At 41.2% G+C, this 17,244-nt stretch overlaps 1 protein-coding gene across 1 annotated transcript; it reads left to right on the forward strand.

The window, feature by feature from the left end:
• Positions 1–9,494: 9,494 nt before the first annotated feature.
• Positions 9,495–14,193, forward strand: cldn7a (claudin 7a; the record flags this gene model as incomplete). Its single annotated transcript, XM_079184492.1, has 4 exons — positions 9,495–9,717; positions 11,918–12,082; positions 13,260–13,344; positions 14,025–14,193. 4 exons carry the CDS (start codon positions 9,495–9,497, stop codon positions 14,191–14,193), a joined length of 642 nt encoding a protein of 213 aa, XP_079040618.1.
• Between the last annotated feature and the right edge of the window lie 3,051 nt (positions 14,194–17,244).

Below are 17,244 nucleotides of genomic sequence, written 5' to 3' on the forward strand. Positions count from 1 at the left end.
ACATTGTTAATTCAAAAGAGGAGAACAGTGCTGTTGAAAGCGCTGCCAAAGGCAGACATTTCTACCTATACTATATGCAGAGGCAGCAATAAGTATTTGGTCAGATGATTGTAAACGCCTTGAAGTCTACAATGTTCTTGTATCTTTGGGTCAATATAGCAAGGATTAGTCCTGGCTTAACTTTACCTGGTGTCACCGATCAAATTCAAGTTTGCTTCCCAAACAGCTCACATCTCCATGATAGGATGAACATCAGATTTATTTCATCAGATTCAACAGCAGCAGAGAAATCCCCATCACGCTCTTAAGATTACAAAGGAAGAGTAAAGAAGTGCAGTTTTGTTGGGTCCCTGCTCAGGTGGGTGTTAAAGGCTATGAACAAGCAAATGCATTGACAAAGAAGGCTCTGAAAGTAAATGACAAGAAAATGATTGAAGTAGCTTGTGGTAGGAGCCAAATCATGAATTAGAACAGCTGTAATCAACACTTGGCAGAAGGAAGGGGATCAGCACAGAGAGGAGCTGGAACACATGATCATGCATTGGAATAAATATAATTCAGAGATGGGCCATTAAGAAATATAGAACATGAAAGGGGGCAGGAGTAGAGTTTAAAAACATTTCTGAGCACCGGACAGGTTGATAGTTTATATAATACAGGTAGGGTTAGGAAATAGGGTGGATGTCTTTCTTAGCCTACTTACTGGACTTACTTACGTACTTTACTTACATACCTTACTTAATAACTTTACTTACCTTACTTACTTTACTTACTTCCTTACTTTACTTATGTACTTACTTTACTTACTTATCTCCCTTACTTTACTTTTCTTTACTTACTTAACTTTTCTTTACTAACTTACTTAACTTAATAACTTTACTTACTTTCTTTACTTTACTTCCTTACTTTATTTTTCTTTACTTACTTACTCTACTTCCTTACTTTACTTTACTTACTTCCTTACTTTACTTACTTCCTTACTTACCTTAATAACTTTACTTATGTACTTTCTTTACTTTACTTACCTTCCTTACTTTACTTTTCTTTACTTACTTTACTTAATAACTTTACTTACGTACTTACTTTCTTAACTTCCTTACTTTACTTTTCTTTACTTCCTTACTTTACTTTTCTTTACTACTTTACTTTACTTACTAACTTTACTTCCCTTAATAACTTTACTTACATACTTTACTTACTTAGCTTTACTTTTCTTATGTACTTACTTTACTTACTTACCTTACTGCCATGACTCTACACCCTCCCATACAGTAGGTGGCGGTATGCAGTTGTAGTTAGTTTGTGATCCAATAAAGACACAGATGAAGAAGACCAATCAGAAGACCAATCAACGCATTAATTGGATACATCCTGAGCTCAATAGGCTTCGGCTAACGACAACAACAACTCCTTTGAATACGGAAAAGCAGATAACTAATCAATCACTTAAGACATTTATTTATTAATATTATGAACTCACTACAGAAGCCCCCGTTGTTCCAGGCTGGATTATAAAGCTTCTGAGAGGGGCACGCACGTGGCACCTGGAGTCCTCGTTAGAAAACTACAACGGTGAAGGAGCGCGTGGTAATGTCAAAGACATGGCTTTGAGAAATGTTACCTGTGACCTCTTATGTATACAGTCTATGCTTGCATGCGTTTATATGAGTCTATGCTTATCACAACTGTGTCCATTAGTATGGGATTTACATATTCTAGGCAAAAGAATAATGTTAGTTTCTGATATGTGCTTGGTATGTCTAATAGTCTTATATTTGGAAACCAGACTGTATTTATAATGATTCATAATTTTTCGGTTTGTATTGCCCGTCTTAAAATGACCAACAGGTAAAAGACTGGGTGGGCTGTCTGATATAACGGATTAAATAAACCAAGTCATTTTGAGACATAAATAACCTTATTATGAAATGACCACATGGTCAAGTATATTTTTGTATACTCGTGTGAATTCAATAAATGAAGTGGAATTATGGAGAAAAAAATATATATAGTCCTGGCCAAGGGGACAGCAGAACTTAATATAAATCAAAAACAGCTGATAAATGCATTTTACAGCAACATTAAGGCCCATCAGGATGATTTAGTCTGAATCTACTGCATGTTAATCGTACGGCCTACATAACCTCACTGATAATTATCATTAGTTATAGTAACTGAGGTTAGCTGTAGAGTAAAGGACATGTACTGTATGATAGTGTCAAACATTCATACCAATAGAAAACGCACTACTATGCATTAATTATGTTTTCGAGGGTTGTGCATGGCTTCTTGTTTTATATCCATTATGATACGAGACAAATAGTAGAGTTATTGTGAGTAACATGGCGTATTATTTAGATTTTGTTACACTTTTCCTACTGCTATTGTCACTCAGTCATTATATCCACATTACTGATGATTATTTATCAAAAATCTGTGACTGTGTAAATATTTTCTGAAGGCACCAATAGTCAACCCAACAATATCGTTGCAGTATTGATATTGAGGTATTTGGTCTTTCATTTTCTCCACGTCGCCCAACCGAAGTCGAGACAAACACGATCAAAACAAAGTCACAGCCGCTCCTCTCCAGTAAGATCTGGAAATGAAACAATTTATCAGAGCAAATATCCACTTTCTATTTCATACAGGCTGGTTTGATTGTGTTGTTTACACAGTGGGTATAAATTGTGTAAAAGTGTATTATTGTTTAAAATTGTACTTACTGTTAGTTGTGCTGCATGTTAAGACGGTTGCTTTTATTTGTCACACACTTGTAGATATGTGGCTCCATGGATGTGATGTACGTAACTTCAGAATACCTGACACTGAAATTATGGCCTATTTAAGGAGCTCATCGGTCTTATTTCTCATTAATATTATTATTAATAATATCATACTATGGCATGCTATGAAGGAGTTTAAAAAAAATGGCAGACAAATATATTGGTATAGTATGCAAAACATACAATTCAGAAAAAGTCAGTGTATATCATCTTATAAAAGTCATAAAAATATGATAAAACTATCGTAGTATAGTATCATTAAAAGTAAAACAAGTCATAGTATGTCATTAAGAAGTCATAGTAAAGTATTCCATGAAAAACATGTCGTAGAATAGCATCCCATAAAAAAAGTTTGGTATGTCATAAAAAGTCATAAACTCCTTCATAGCATGCCAGAGTATATTTTTTCACAGCACATCATCCAGAATCCTAAATAACCTCCAGTACATCCAGAACTCTGCTGCTCGCCTGCTCTCCCGCTCACATCACTCCTGTTCTCCAGAGTCTCCACCGGCTCCCCGTCCCACAACGGATCCAACACAAAGTCCTTCTCCTCGCTCATGAAGCCCTCCATAATCAGGCCCCCTCCGACCTCACCGACCTGCTCCACCACCACAGTCCTCTGATGCCTCCTGTCCCCTCCACTCAGGACCAAGCACCGGACACGGACAGAGCCTTCTCCATAGCTGCCCCCTCCCTCTGGAACTCTCTCCCCAACACACATCCGAGACTGCACCGACCCTCCATGTTCAAATCACAAGCCAAAACTCACCTTTTCAGAACTGCTTTTAAAGTGTGACCAATAGTGTGTTTTACGTTTAGTGAGAAGCTTTTTTTATATGATGATTTTAATGTAAAGTGTCTGAGTATTCTGAAAAGCGCTCTATAAATAAAATGTATTATTATTATAATAGCTTAGTCATAAAAATGTCAAAACATATTATAGTATATTATGGCATGAAAGACAGAAAGTGTGAAATGTCATATAAATTTGCTATTATAGTAATAGTCTCGTAGTGCTTCACATCGCTGCTTTTAATAATCGCCTCTGAATATCTGAGACATCCTGGTTTTGAACTGCCCGCGGGCAGAATTAACATAAGAGTCTGTCTATTCTTGGTTACAGACTCTGGTCTCTCTGAACACTTTGCTCTTTTTGGAAAACATGTGAAATAACTTTTCTAACTCACGTTATTCTTCCACTCTTTGTTCTCTCTCCTCCTTTCTCTCTCTCGTCTTAATCACTCGAGTCGGGAAACTTGTCATAAAACACATATTTGGCTGAGCAGCATCACGTGATGTGATTAACAACGCATGTAATTGGTCGGTGTGTTTCCTGGACTGCTGAACGAGAAAAGCTACGCCGGTAAAATGTAATAATTCTCATTTATCTATTGGTTTTATGTCCGGATACAGCGTCAGGGTCCGGATCCGGACCGCGGTCCGCATATTAGTGACCCCTGGTATAGTGTGTCGAAAAAAAGTCATAGTAGTAAAATGTAAATTGGGTAATCTTTTCTTCCAATCAGAGCAGTGAAACGTGCCACGCAAACAAAAAATAATTAATAGAAAGTCTTATTATTTGTCTTAATAACTATTATCCACCAAAGCATTTGAATATGAATTTGCAAACATAGACAGCTTAACAATGTTAAAAGGATCATTTGTGGAATTACTTGCAACAGCTTCAACATTTGTTGTGACTTGTATGATTTAAAATATCTGCAATCTGCAAAGCAATAGACAATGTTTTTTGTATTATACAGTGTTGTGTCATTACTGCTAATAGGCCATAATGTGTGGAGTTTTGTGAAAACGCTGGACTAGCAAACAGTGAATTCATAAAAGGAGACTTTATCTGCCCTTGAAAATAGAACGCTGGATGGAACTGGGTCACAGCCGGGTTCTCCAATAAATTAAAATGTTGAGGTGTCATCTTGAGTATGAAGCCGGGTGCTCCACAGAGGACAGCTGGAGCGCTCTGAGGTAGGCCTTCGCAAAACTACTAGTCATCATTTCTAGTTAAGTGTTTTATTTGATTTGACTGTGGTCAGGGTTCCTGTTGACGTGAAGCTCTATCATCTGGCTAATTGGCTGATGATCTTGCAAAGCTTTTCAACCTATTTCAGTCGGGTGTTGCCCCATCATGTTAGCAGATCCATGCTCACTGCGTTGAGCTGTTTGGGGAGTGTTCTACAGCACATTTTAAGAACTGCATTCTGGGAAGACTAGGGAGTCGACCCAGGTAGTAGCCCTGGCTTCTCGGAGCCAATCCTGTCGGTGGACTGTGGGGAAGACCCAGTCGCGCTCTAAGCCCTGCATGGTGATACGCGTCACTGTGTGGGGCCCATGATGCTCACTCTGTACCATCCCCGAGTTCACGGCAAAACGTGATCACCAAAATAAAGGTATTTGTACACATGCTGCTTGCCATGTTGTCATTTGTTCACTCCTTTTGAATTATGTTGATATGACATTTTTTGACATTATGTATTATATATTTGTTTATCATACTATACTATTACCTTCATACTTTTTTATGGCCTATATACTATATTATTATAATATATAGTATGACATTTTTTGAGATACTGTACAATATAAATGAGATTTCCATGCTATAATATAACATATTTGTTGTCATGGCATTTTTTTTAAGATGGATGACTTTTTTATGACCACTACACCTCAACAGCTCCGACAACAACAATTACTACTCTTACTTCTACAACTACGACAACAACTACAAAAGCGACAACTACGACCAATTCATTTATTTTACTACTACAACTAATAATTGATTTCATAGTTACCAAATCTTTGTTCCTTGCGCTCCAGTCGTGGTCTCCTCCAGGTCGTTCAAGTCCCGTTGTTCATTCAGCAGTCTGGATGGAGAACAGACATTTACACAGACATCAACGAAACATATCAGTTTCCATATAGATCTAAACCTTGTACAACACAACACAACACAACACATAGGTGGGTATATTTGGTAATACATTGATAATTTGATCACAATGTGCGTATGTAATGATGACAAGGGCTAAAAATGATTTAAATCAAATGACATTTAAATCATTTTAAATCACAAAATAACTCACAATGGTTAAATGGAGACCTTCACTGTCTGTCAGTCCAATAAGTTGACAACAAAGGTGACAAATAGTAAAATAAAATACAAAAATAAAGGAAAAATGCGTGTCCAGGTCGCTAAGTGGTTTCAACACACACCCTGCATCTGCAAAAAAAACAAATTAAAAAACGAACAATCATCAAAGTATCGAGACAATATAAGCAATATAAGCTAATAAGCTTGTTTGAAAATCATTAAATGTCGCACGGTCACAAACGGTTTGCTCCTGCTTACCCAGCAGCACCTGCGAGTGTCCTGATCATGTTCACCTGTGGCCGGACTGAAGCGCCACTCCGCCCCCCAGTGGTGGGAGGTTGTATGAAACAAAACAATAACAAAAACGCTCTTAGAACACTACTTACGCAAACTTTGAGCCTCACATTTGAAAGTAGTGGTGATACTTCTCATTATTCTCATTTCTCACTAAACGGTCGAACATTGTGTTTACTCTTTTCACGTTCAGACAGAACTAAACACACAAATTGGCTTGCCACGCAATCAATAGGTCGCCATTTTCTTTCCTAACGCGCATGCTTCCTTCTCTTCTTGATAGCTATGTCGGCTGGCAGACCTCGTTACGGCTCATTACAGCTGGACTGGAGTGTGGATCGGTAAAATGCGCATGCGCGGAACTCCAACGCAACACGGACCCTCAAACGTAGTATGAACGGAACCGCTGGCGCGTCGGCAGCTGTCAGCGGACGCGGAACGCAGAAAGTTTGTCCGAGGTTTACAGTATAATACATTCCACAGCTACACTGTAGCCAATTTCATGCTTACTGAGGCGCAGCATAAAGCCACAGAGTCTGTCATTGTGTCCAACTCTCTTAATATATTTCCACCCTGCATGTAGCACTTGCCAAGCTCTTGGGAGAATAGTGAGTCCACAAGACCAAGAACACAATCTATCGGTCCCGTCCTGCTGCTGCGGCACAAAAGCCAAGTATTGTTGCATAAGAAGACTGAGGGGGAAAAAGACAGGGGACATGTAGAGAGGGGCGCCATCCCCCTCATTTGTGCACTCTGAGCTTTTCAGGGAAAAGCCGTGGGCCCAGCGTGTTTTATTGCTAATGCCTCAGTGACTTCCAAGGGCACTTAAAGGACTTCAATCATTGGATTTGCACTCCACTCGCTCACTTCAGACCCAGAGGAGGCCTCAGAAATGGGAGGGAGAGCCCCCGAGAGAATGTTGTTAGTGCCCCTCTTTGGGCTGATTTAGCTGTTTTCTTTCTCCAGCTCCTATCGAGTGTTAAGCAACGGCTAAACCAGCAAGACAAATGTGTGTTTACGCTTTTAAAAAAAGAAAGTAGTGAAAGGGAGCGGGGGGAAAGAGCAATGTTCTTTATTGTGTTCTTTGCAATCCAGGACCTGGGTGGAAAGGCAGCCAAACGGCCATCAGATAAATCAGGTTACCTGTGGCAACAGCACTGGTGGGGCTGGGACTGCCCCTTGATCTTCTTCCTACTCGTCTTCCCCTTCCACATCTCACCCAGCGCTGTGTGCTCGCCTTTCTTCAAATGTTCTTCCTCGTCGCCGTTCCTTCATCTTTCACATCCTACCTTGATCCGAACAAGCCTTTCAACCCTCACACCATCGCCATCCTCCTCTTCCTCCCCAACCTCTGCATCAAAGTGAAACAGATTCCTTGAGCGATGGGGTCACTCCTCCCCAGCAACAAAGGGGCATTTGTTGGCCTCAACAGCTAACGCCTATTACCCAGGCCTCGACACAGTATAAGGGAAAAGAGTTATAGTGAGAGAAGAGGTGGGTGGAGGTGGGGAGGGAGGGCAAGAATGTGAGAAAATGAGGGAAGTGAGGGGGTGGAAGAGGAAAAGAGGGGTAACAGACCTGTGAGACTAAAGCCTCATTACATTCTAAATTGGAAAATCCAGCCAGTAGGTGAGCACATTCCCATTAACCTGGCAGTGGGGATAACTTCCACCAGGCTTATAGGTTATTACTTCCTCTTCCATGTAGCACTATTGTTGAGCCACAGTGTGAAGTCACACACGCTGCAGCGCTAAAAAGCCTGACCTCTGATGTGAACAATGCTTCCTATTGTCTCTTAGTGTTTGCCCGTTCATTGCAGGGAAGGGGCTAATGAAATAAATATATTGTGAAATATTACTCAGTAACAAAAGGTATAAAATGCTCCAGAAGTTTGACACATAAAGCATGGATATAATTAAAATAAACTATTTTAGATCGTATGCAACTAAAGAAGTAAGCACTTTACATTTCTGCTAACTGTATGTTCGGAGGATGTGCAACTGTTTTCTGTGTTCACTTGTGTTCTTACACAGTAATAACAATTTGGTCTGCAGTAGAATCACTTTTCCAGATATGACTGAAAAGAACAGTCTTCTTCTTCTTCTTCTTCTTCTTCTTCTTCTTCTTCTTCTTCTTCTTCTTCTTCTTCTTCACCACATTGCAGTTAGAGCTCTTAACCTGCACGGGATTCCCCAGAATCCACTGAGGTCAGAACCACATTGTTCTGTAAGGTGGTAAAACTACATTCCTGGAACACTGGTGACCCATCAGGTCACCTGCTGCATACCTAAATGCCACTAAAAGTTTTCAGCAGGTAGGCAGAAATGTGTACATCCCACTGCTGAACATATCTGCTGCGACATTCATGTGGCTTGACATTTAATCTTTCGTTTCTTGCCCGGCAGTTTACCTCAACCACATTACTATCAACAGAGAGGTCATGAATCTGCTCAGAGCAGTGATTGGTGATCTGAGGTAAAAGGACGGTTGGGAGTTTAGTACTTTGTGCTGTGACGGGGACCTGAGTTACAGCATCAATCTGGGTCAGTGACTGTAGACTGCATTATGTACACACGCACATACACACACATTTTTAAGGTAGAAAATAAAAACTAAACGAAAGAATATTAAGAGTCACATTTGATAAGAAGTGATTTTCTTTTTTGTGAGTTCCATTGGAGGAGAAAGAAAGAAAAACACTTAAAACCTCTTCAACCATAATTTTCCCAAAATGTACCATCTTTAAATAGCCTCATAACTTTTTGTTTGCCTGAATTGTGCATATACTGTATTAAAGCCTGTATTTTTAAATATATTTTAAGCCTGTAAATTAAACCCATGTTTTCAATGGTTTTACCATTATATTTAAAATGGGCATATCTTTTCAGACATGCATATTTGCAGTCATAGGTATACATTTGAAGAGAATTTAAAAAGAAGTAGAGAAGGAGCCACTGAAGAGTCCTTCACGGCTGAAAAGGTTAGAAAAATGTGAAAGACGACATGCTGAGTGGAAAGACGACCTGTTGCTTTGCTGGAAGCGGAGGGAACATTTCCCAGCAGCGACCACAGAGCATTGCAACTCCATGCATCAGCAGGCATGATAATTACACACCCACTTCACACCATCACCCACAACTCGGACGCCCATCCCCGCCTGAAGACCCCCGGTACACTATTCAGGACGGACACGGACAACACCAGCGCCTTTCAAAGAGACATTTCTGGAGCTTCGCGGTTTGCAATAGAGGAGAGAGTAACAGGATCATTTCAGTTCATTTAGGGACTTTATTTGAAAAACGATGGCGAACTCCGGTATTCAGCTGCTGGGATTTTTCTTGTCGTTAATTGGCATCGTTGGACTGATCATCGGGACTATTCTGCCGCAGTGGAAGATGTCCGCGTACATCGGCGACAACATCATCACAGCCGTGGCCATGTACCAGGGACTGTGGATGTCATGCGCTTTCCAGAGCACCGGGCAGCTCCAGTGTAAAATCTACGACTCCATCCTGCAGCTCGACAGTGAGTAGTCCTCCTCCTAACTTAGTGACATGTCAGTCCTCAGTGGTTTTAATGCAGCAGGTGGTTGTGCCGCTCTTCGCGCGGTCTCTTTGCCCACGCGTCTGCACCTGGAGACGCGCCTGAGTGAGACCTTCAATGGGCCACAGTGACCTCAGGGTATTTACCTGCTCATCACGCCGTAATTACTAACAGCAGTCACGGTCCACCTTGAGCTGTCGCTATAGTGGGACTTCGTCTTCTTCAGGCTGATTGCAGGAGGAAAAAAAAGTTTGAAAGGATTTGGAAAGTTTCAACTCTATTCCTATCACCCCCCCCCCCCCCCCCCCCAAACACACACGCAGTCACATTTTGGGAAACCCTCCCCCTCTTAGAATTTCCCAATGCACTCACATTACAACTCATATACATACAGTAGATGATGCCATATCCACATTTCAAGAGATGATTTAGTGCTCCTTAATATGAAATCAGACTTGTGTTTTTCGTCACTATGGCCGTGGCTTCGTGTCACTGTGGTGACAAAAGGCACAACTCCGCACCTTGTTTTCCCCAAAACAAGATCTAGGTGGCGTCATAAGTTCGTAGGACAGGCTTTTGTTCTCTTTCGCCACCATGAACTGGAAACTATACTGCAAACACCACAACAGCTGCTTGCTTATTAATAAAGATGTTGATGAAGATTAACGGCTTCAAACCTTCTGAGGAAGGGTGACCATGGTAACTCCAGTGCTGCAATACAGGAATCTGAATATTCTGCTGTACATCACCCAACACACACACACACACACACACACATTTTTTCCCATGCAGAAATGCACATTCATTCTATGCACACTGGGAGCTCTGGTTTCGGGTCGTAGGTAATAGCAACCGCTCAAGAGTCCTGCAGACTATCGGCCTCATTTGATGACAAATTAGAAAATAGTGTGGCTTGGCTTTTTAACCCATCTTTTGTAATGAACAGACACTCTTAAGTTTTATTTTTTTTAAATGTAATTGACATACTATCTACTGTATCAAACACACTGCTGAATATAGAGCAGGCTTAATGCGGAGCTGGATGACGAACCAGGAATTGCTGGTAAACAAACTCGGGCCTCAGACTCTCAGGGGCCCCGAAGGTTCCATGTCCATCGGTCTGTGATAATCTGCTTATGTGCACATTTGTTTTGAAACGTACAATAACATCACTGAAGACAAATATGAGTTGAAACAATGAGGGTCTATTTAAAAGAAATAGATCGTTTTACCAAAACAACCACAAACTTTTATTTGGGACCCACAGGAGATTTAACCAGTGAGCCGTGGAGTACCTGTGGTATCATGATAGTACAGTTGCATGTAACTGCAGATTTACATACAGTATGTCAACATTTTTAATCTCATGTTCGTTCTCTACAGAGAATGGTATCCGATGTGCCACATTTGTGAATCCACTGCAAAGCAGCAATGAGAGCAGTGTGATATAACTCCAAGCCAGGAAACTGTGCATCCTGCTCTCCATCTGCATTTACTATATAATCCACCCTATTGTTCCCTGATGTCGCAGTGTTTTATAGAGTTCACCCCCCCCCCCCCCCCACTCTCTCTCCCTCTGCACCCGCCTCCCCTCTCTCTCTCTCTCTCTTTCTCTCTACCCGTCCCTCCGTCCCTGCTGGAGGGTTGTTTGTTTGGGCAGGGCAGGGATAGACTGGCACAGACTGGTTCTAGGTGGACAGAAGGGGAGAGACAAAAGGGGGGGACTCACCCTGATAGGTTTATAGGGTGAGGAGGGGGGGGGGCGCTGACAGATGAGGATCCGCCACAGGGAAACAGAGCGTGTGAGATGAGGTTTTTCTGTCTGTTTGTGTGTTCATGTGTATCCCATGGTTTCTCTTCCAGGAAAAGCTCACATCCAAATGTCCTGACAGGCTACTGTGAGTGTAATTCACAACCTCTGGACACACGCACAAAGCCTCACTGATAGGTCAAGGCCGGTTTATCAGTCTTTCCTCATCATTTACCAGTTTTTGCTTCAGTTTTCACTCTATATGATCTTTTTTTGTTGTTGTTTTTGAAGCCACACTCCCACATTCCACAAAACAAAAGGCCGTCTGTTTACTGCCTCCCCGCACACAACCAACACACTTTACCCGTACTCCTCTCATACATAATATTATTTTCCCCCTCTAATCATTTCCCTCCTCTCTGTCCGCCCCAGGTTCACTTCAGGCCACTCGTGCCTTGATGATAGTTGGCATCATTGTGTCCGTCGCAGGTCTGGGTGTGGCTTGCATGGGAATGAAGTGCACCACCTGCGGAGGGAACGAAAAGCTGCGCAAGTCCCGCATCGCCATGACAGGGGGCATCATCCTGCTAGTGGGAGGTGAGGCTGACACACGTTGTTAATGGCGATCACCGTGAGTGGAATTTGATTACATGCAGATGGATGACAAAGGGGAAAACCAACATGGAGGTGTTGTTCCACTGCAAGCTGCAGGAACAGCTCCTGCAAGTGGAACTCTACTGGAGGGATCAGCAGCATCAAATGATTCTCATCAAACCATTCAAACGACCCTAATAATTAGCATAATCTGTGTCACTGCCTGTATGACTGAAACACTGCCAACCACAGACTCAGTGTCCATGCTAGCACCTCTGTGAGGCTTTGAGCAAATACTGTACATTGATAAAAAACTGAAAAGCTACATTATACTGTATATAATATATACTTTAAGGAAGCGGTGAGGGTTTACGGATACGGATAATCAACTGGGAACCATGAATGTCTATACAAAATTCTTACCGATCCAACTTTTGCAGTAGATGTGGAGATGTTTTATCCAAGGGGAAACTTTAACCTGCCTGCGGCGCTAAATGTCAGCGAATCACCAAAGTCAGTAGGATTCATTTTCTGGGCACAATAAATATCTCTACTAAATGTTATGACATATACGTCCTCTCTATGTTGTGATGCTACGGTGCGGACCGATGTTGCCATCCCTAGTATTACTCTACTAGTGTTGCTGAAACGGTAATATACACAAGAAAAGGGTAGTGACCCAATTTCAGTCCCAACAATTTCTGCTGAGGGGCTCGGGTGAAATATCTCTCGCACAATCAACTGAAACTTGGCTGCCCACAAGCCCCCATATGGGACCTATGCTAATCTATATTATTGTCTATGGTACACATTATAATCAATACAGACCCGGTTACATAACATGTCATCACAACTCATCTCATCATCACATGTTTGCTTAGATCTTGTCTACATCATACAGTGGGTGGGAGGACGTTTGATCCCTAAAAAGCTTTCCTCCCACTCCTCTGCTGCAGCCCTCCAGAGGTCATTAGACTCGAGGAGTCCAGTACTTCTGGCACTGATTCTAACATAAGAGGTCTAACTGGCTCTGAAGAGAACAGAAAACCCTAAAAGCTAATGGTGCCGGAGTCGATAGCTAGCCGCCTGGTGACTATAAAGGGGGTAAAAGCATGTCCACCCTCTCAGGTTTTGATGATGTGCTGATGGACTGAGTGATCTTTGTTGTCTCTCCTCTCAGGGCTGTGTGCCATCGTAGCGTGCTCCTGGTTTGCTCATAATGTGATCCGGGCTTTCTATAATCCCTACACTCCAGTCAACACCAAGTAAGTAACCCCCCGAAACACAGTGGGTTCAAGTCCCGTAACAGTTTGACATCTTGGGATAATTGTTTACTCGTTGTCTTACTGATAGTTAGGTGAGGAGATCTATTCCACTCTCACAGGAGACAGTTAGCTCAGCTTAGCATTAAGAGTGAACACAGGGGGAAACGGATAGCCTGGCTCCGTTCAAAGGTAAATTACACCTCTAAAGCTCATTAATAAACACATTATTAGTTTAATTTGTACAGAAAACACAAGTGCAGTTACCACACAATGTGGTTTTACAATAATACTGCAAATCTCACGATAAAACTTTTGATTTGCTAATAATACTGTAATTTTACTGAAGTACAATTTTTTTTAACCTTCATTTGAAATGATTACATTTAATATTGCTGCTTAAAGTGACTTCTGCTCAAAGAAATAACACATTCCTGTTACGCACCCTTGAACGATGTAATACACTACAGTCTAACCTGACCAGAAGCTTTTTGAGGCTAATCTTAGCTAATGTTATCAAAGATAGATATTCCTGAGTACATGATCATCAACTGAACTGATGAGATAGAAACGTTGTCTTCGCTAAAATGGAGAAATCTAATTTCCCTGGAGGTTCAATTGTCAATGGAACTCCAAATTTGTCATTTTGAAATGACTGAACAACACGATGTTGTGTTCCCCAGGTTTGAGTTCGGCGCTGCCATCTTCATCGCCTGGGGCGGCTCCCTCCTCGATGTCCTAGGCGGAGCCATGTTGGCCGCTTCCTGTCCACGAAAGAAACAAGTGTCCAAGTACCCGTCCATGGCCAGCTCTCGCTCCGGTCCGCTGAGCAGCACTAAAGAATATGTCTGAAAGCACCCCCCCCCTACAGAAGCTGACAAAGACACCCCGTCCTTTCTGCAGCAGTGGCGAGGAGTAAAGGTGTGAATCATAGAGGCAAAGAATTGCTGAAATGGGACTTTCTTTTTTTATTTTCTTCAGGCACACCTTTGATAACCCCTTGATTATCATGTGGCACTCTCAATTGTTTCATGAATGATGTCTCTCACCCCGTCCACACATTCTACAATTGTTTACAAGTGATCTTCACAAATACATTATAATTAGATCCCCTGACTCCGTAGACGAGCCCTCGGGGCGTAACCTCTTGAATTGTAGCCTAAATGGTGGATTAAAGCCAATCCTAGCACCTCCATGTTAGAACCAGCATCTATTAGTGTTTGCCATGTAATTGAAAGTAATCAATTCCAGTTTGATGTCTAGGCTGCGACTCAGGGGCTCTGTACAACAGAGACACAGGGTGACAATACTGTGTTTTATATTAACGGTTGGTGGTTCTAAAATAGACGTTACGATGAGCAAGGTGTGATTTCACACACAGGGCTGTGTGTGTAGGGTGGCCGTATCACACAGGCCTTTTACTACAACACTCACTACAGGCCCTGCCGCTTTTCATACCGGCCTGTTACAAACCCAGCTCCGATATGAAATATTTGATCATGTAGTCACTGTGCTGTAATCACTCTAATAGCTTCCATATCAGCCACTAGGATATCAAACTGCCACTATTTATTTTTGACAGACCTAGGATAAGGTTTTGGCTCCTGTGTAGGTTTATATAGGAAGTAGATCACCGTGGCCCAGTTCTAGCTTTCAGAGATTATAAAGTCATATTTTTATGAAGATGTGTTGTGCTCTGAACAGTGTCTGCTCTTTTTTTTTTAAATGTCATAGTTTTATACACCTGGCTCATCGTGAAAAGTGAAGGGATTTTTAACATGTCCGACAGTACTTAAATAATAAAGATATTGCAACATTCTTAATTGTGTGATGTTCATAGTAACTGATTAGATAGTACTTCTTCTCCATTAACACAAACACTAACACCGAAATTACTTTTGCCAAAACAGCAAATGCTTTCTTCTCAAAACTCTCCTTAAGAGTCGATAACAATAATTTACTTTTATTTTTAAAAGAGAAAACAGTGGAATCCTCATTCAGGATAGCAAAAGGAAAAACAACACATGTGTTCATTAAAGGTCCTCTACGACAGCATTGATACAGCAGCAAACAAACAGCTATTTAAGATGTAGTGCAGTAACGTCTACCCGAGCAGAGAATGAAGTCACTCTCCCTCTGTGTGCTTTGTTTACATAGTGCTGGCATTTTATGGCATTTTATGGCATTTTAGTGCATGCTAGTGCATGTGATGCTAGTGCATGTGATGCTAGTGCATGTGAGCGTGCCCCACTGGAGGTCTCATGGCCGCCGCTCTGCACTGGGTTTATACGGGCAAACCGCCAACCTGCAGTTCCCCTCAGTCTAACATCGGTTACCTTTACATGCACACTAATATTCCACTATTATTCTGAATATGACAATATTCCATATTTGATCAGTGTCATGTTTTTTTTGCTGCTTTGACTGTCAAAGCACTTTGTGAACTCTGTTTTTAAAGGTGCTGTATGAATAAAGTTATTATTATTATTATTATAAACAACATATTCCGTTTGGATTATTTGATGAAGCCCTTATTCTGAATGGGGCTTTTTCCCATTACAATGTGGGATATGCCGATATTCTGGATTTAGCATTTTACGGACATGTAGACAGCGCTTTCGGAATATGCGTATCACTTGGGTTTTTATTGCAATTGGCGCCGCATGGCCTCTTACCTGTTTCCAGCTCTGTGTGATGAACACAGACCAGCTAGCCGACGGTTTGCAGAGAGGCATGCCCCAAAGAGAGTCACGCATTTCTGTCCAGGAAGGAGAAATAAACCTACTTTTAAACATTGTGAAAGACTTGGTTATCAACAGTTTTTTAATATGCACAAATATTGTAAGGAATGAAAGCGGGAGGCTGCGTTCACACGGTCAAACAAGTCCACCCTGGGTCAAGTTAATCGGAGTGTACACGGCTGCATGTAAATGTTAGTGGGATGATCATTTTCATTAGCCACATTAGGAATATTGTTTTTTTTTTAGAATAATTAATAAACCTGAAAGATCGTGTGCATGTAAATGTAGTCACTGGTAGCTCTGTTGCTGCTGTTAGCACCGTTAGCCGTTATCCATTTGCTCTGCCGTCGCCATGCTGAGAGCAGTGTAGAGGCATTAGACATGCTCTGAATCTAAAATGTAGCATTTGTAAAGAGCGTCAAACATAAATAAATATTTTGTTCGTCAGAAATGTACTTTACTTATTGTTGCTGTACTTGCATCTTTGATTCTGACACGAGAGTCGTTGTCATTCATCTGCTGAAGGAGGAACATCTTTAGTATTGACATGCTATATTTATACACATTATGAAGTAATAACATGATGTGACACCTTGAGTACAGGTAGATAGAGAGAGGACTGTTCAGTAAAGTAGTTCAGTAGCATTTTGAAAGAACACATATTTGCATATTCATAGATTCTGGATTTGTAAATGAGGAAGGAGCAGATAATATTTTTTTAAAATATCATATCAGACAAATTATTATTGAAAGCAGAGTGTGTTTTAAAACATGTCTCTTTTAGCATACCTTATTTAAGTCTGTTTACCACTCCATATTGGGCCTTTCATTTGAATTCGGCCACATCACACGACTGTAATGTGCAGCTTGAAACGCCCTGACATTAGATAATAGTTTAATAGATAAGTGACCTAATTGGGACACAGCATGGTGAAGCGGGGAGAATATTCTACATATAGTGTTTACTTAAAGTGATTTAGATTTGTTTAGGTGTCTATAATACATGTTGCTGATGCCCCCCGTCTACAGCAGTACATTGCTTTGCTCCAGTGCTGCTACTCCATCTCTTTCTCCACTGACAATTATGTAAATGTCTTCTGAAGTTTCGGAACACAATTGGAAACAAGTGCATCAAAACAATAAATTCCACAGAGATTCCACA

Source organism: Pholis gunnellus (genome assembly GCF_910591455.1).
Source record: "Pholis gunnellus genome assembly, chromosome: 23".
NCBI lineage: Eukaryota > Metazoa > Chordata > Actinopteri > Perciformes > Pholidae > Pholis > Pholis gunnellus.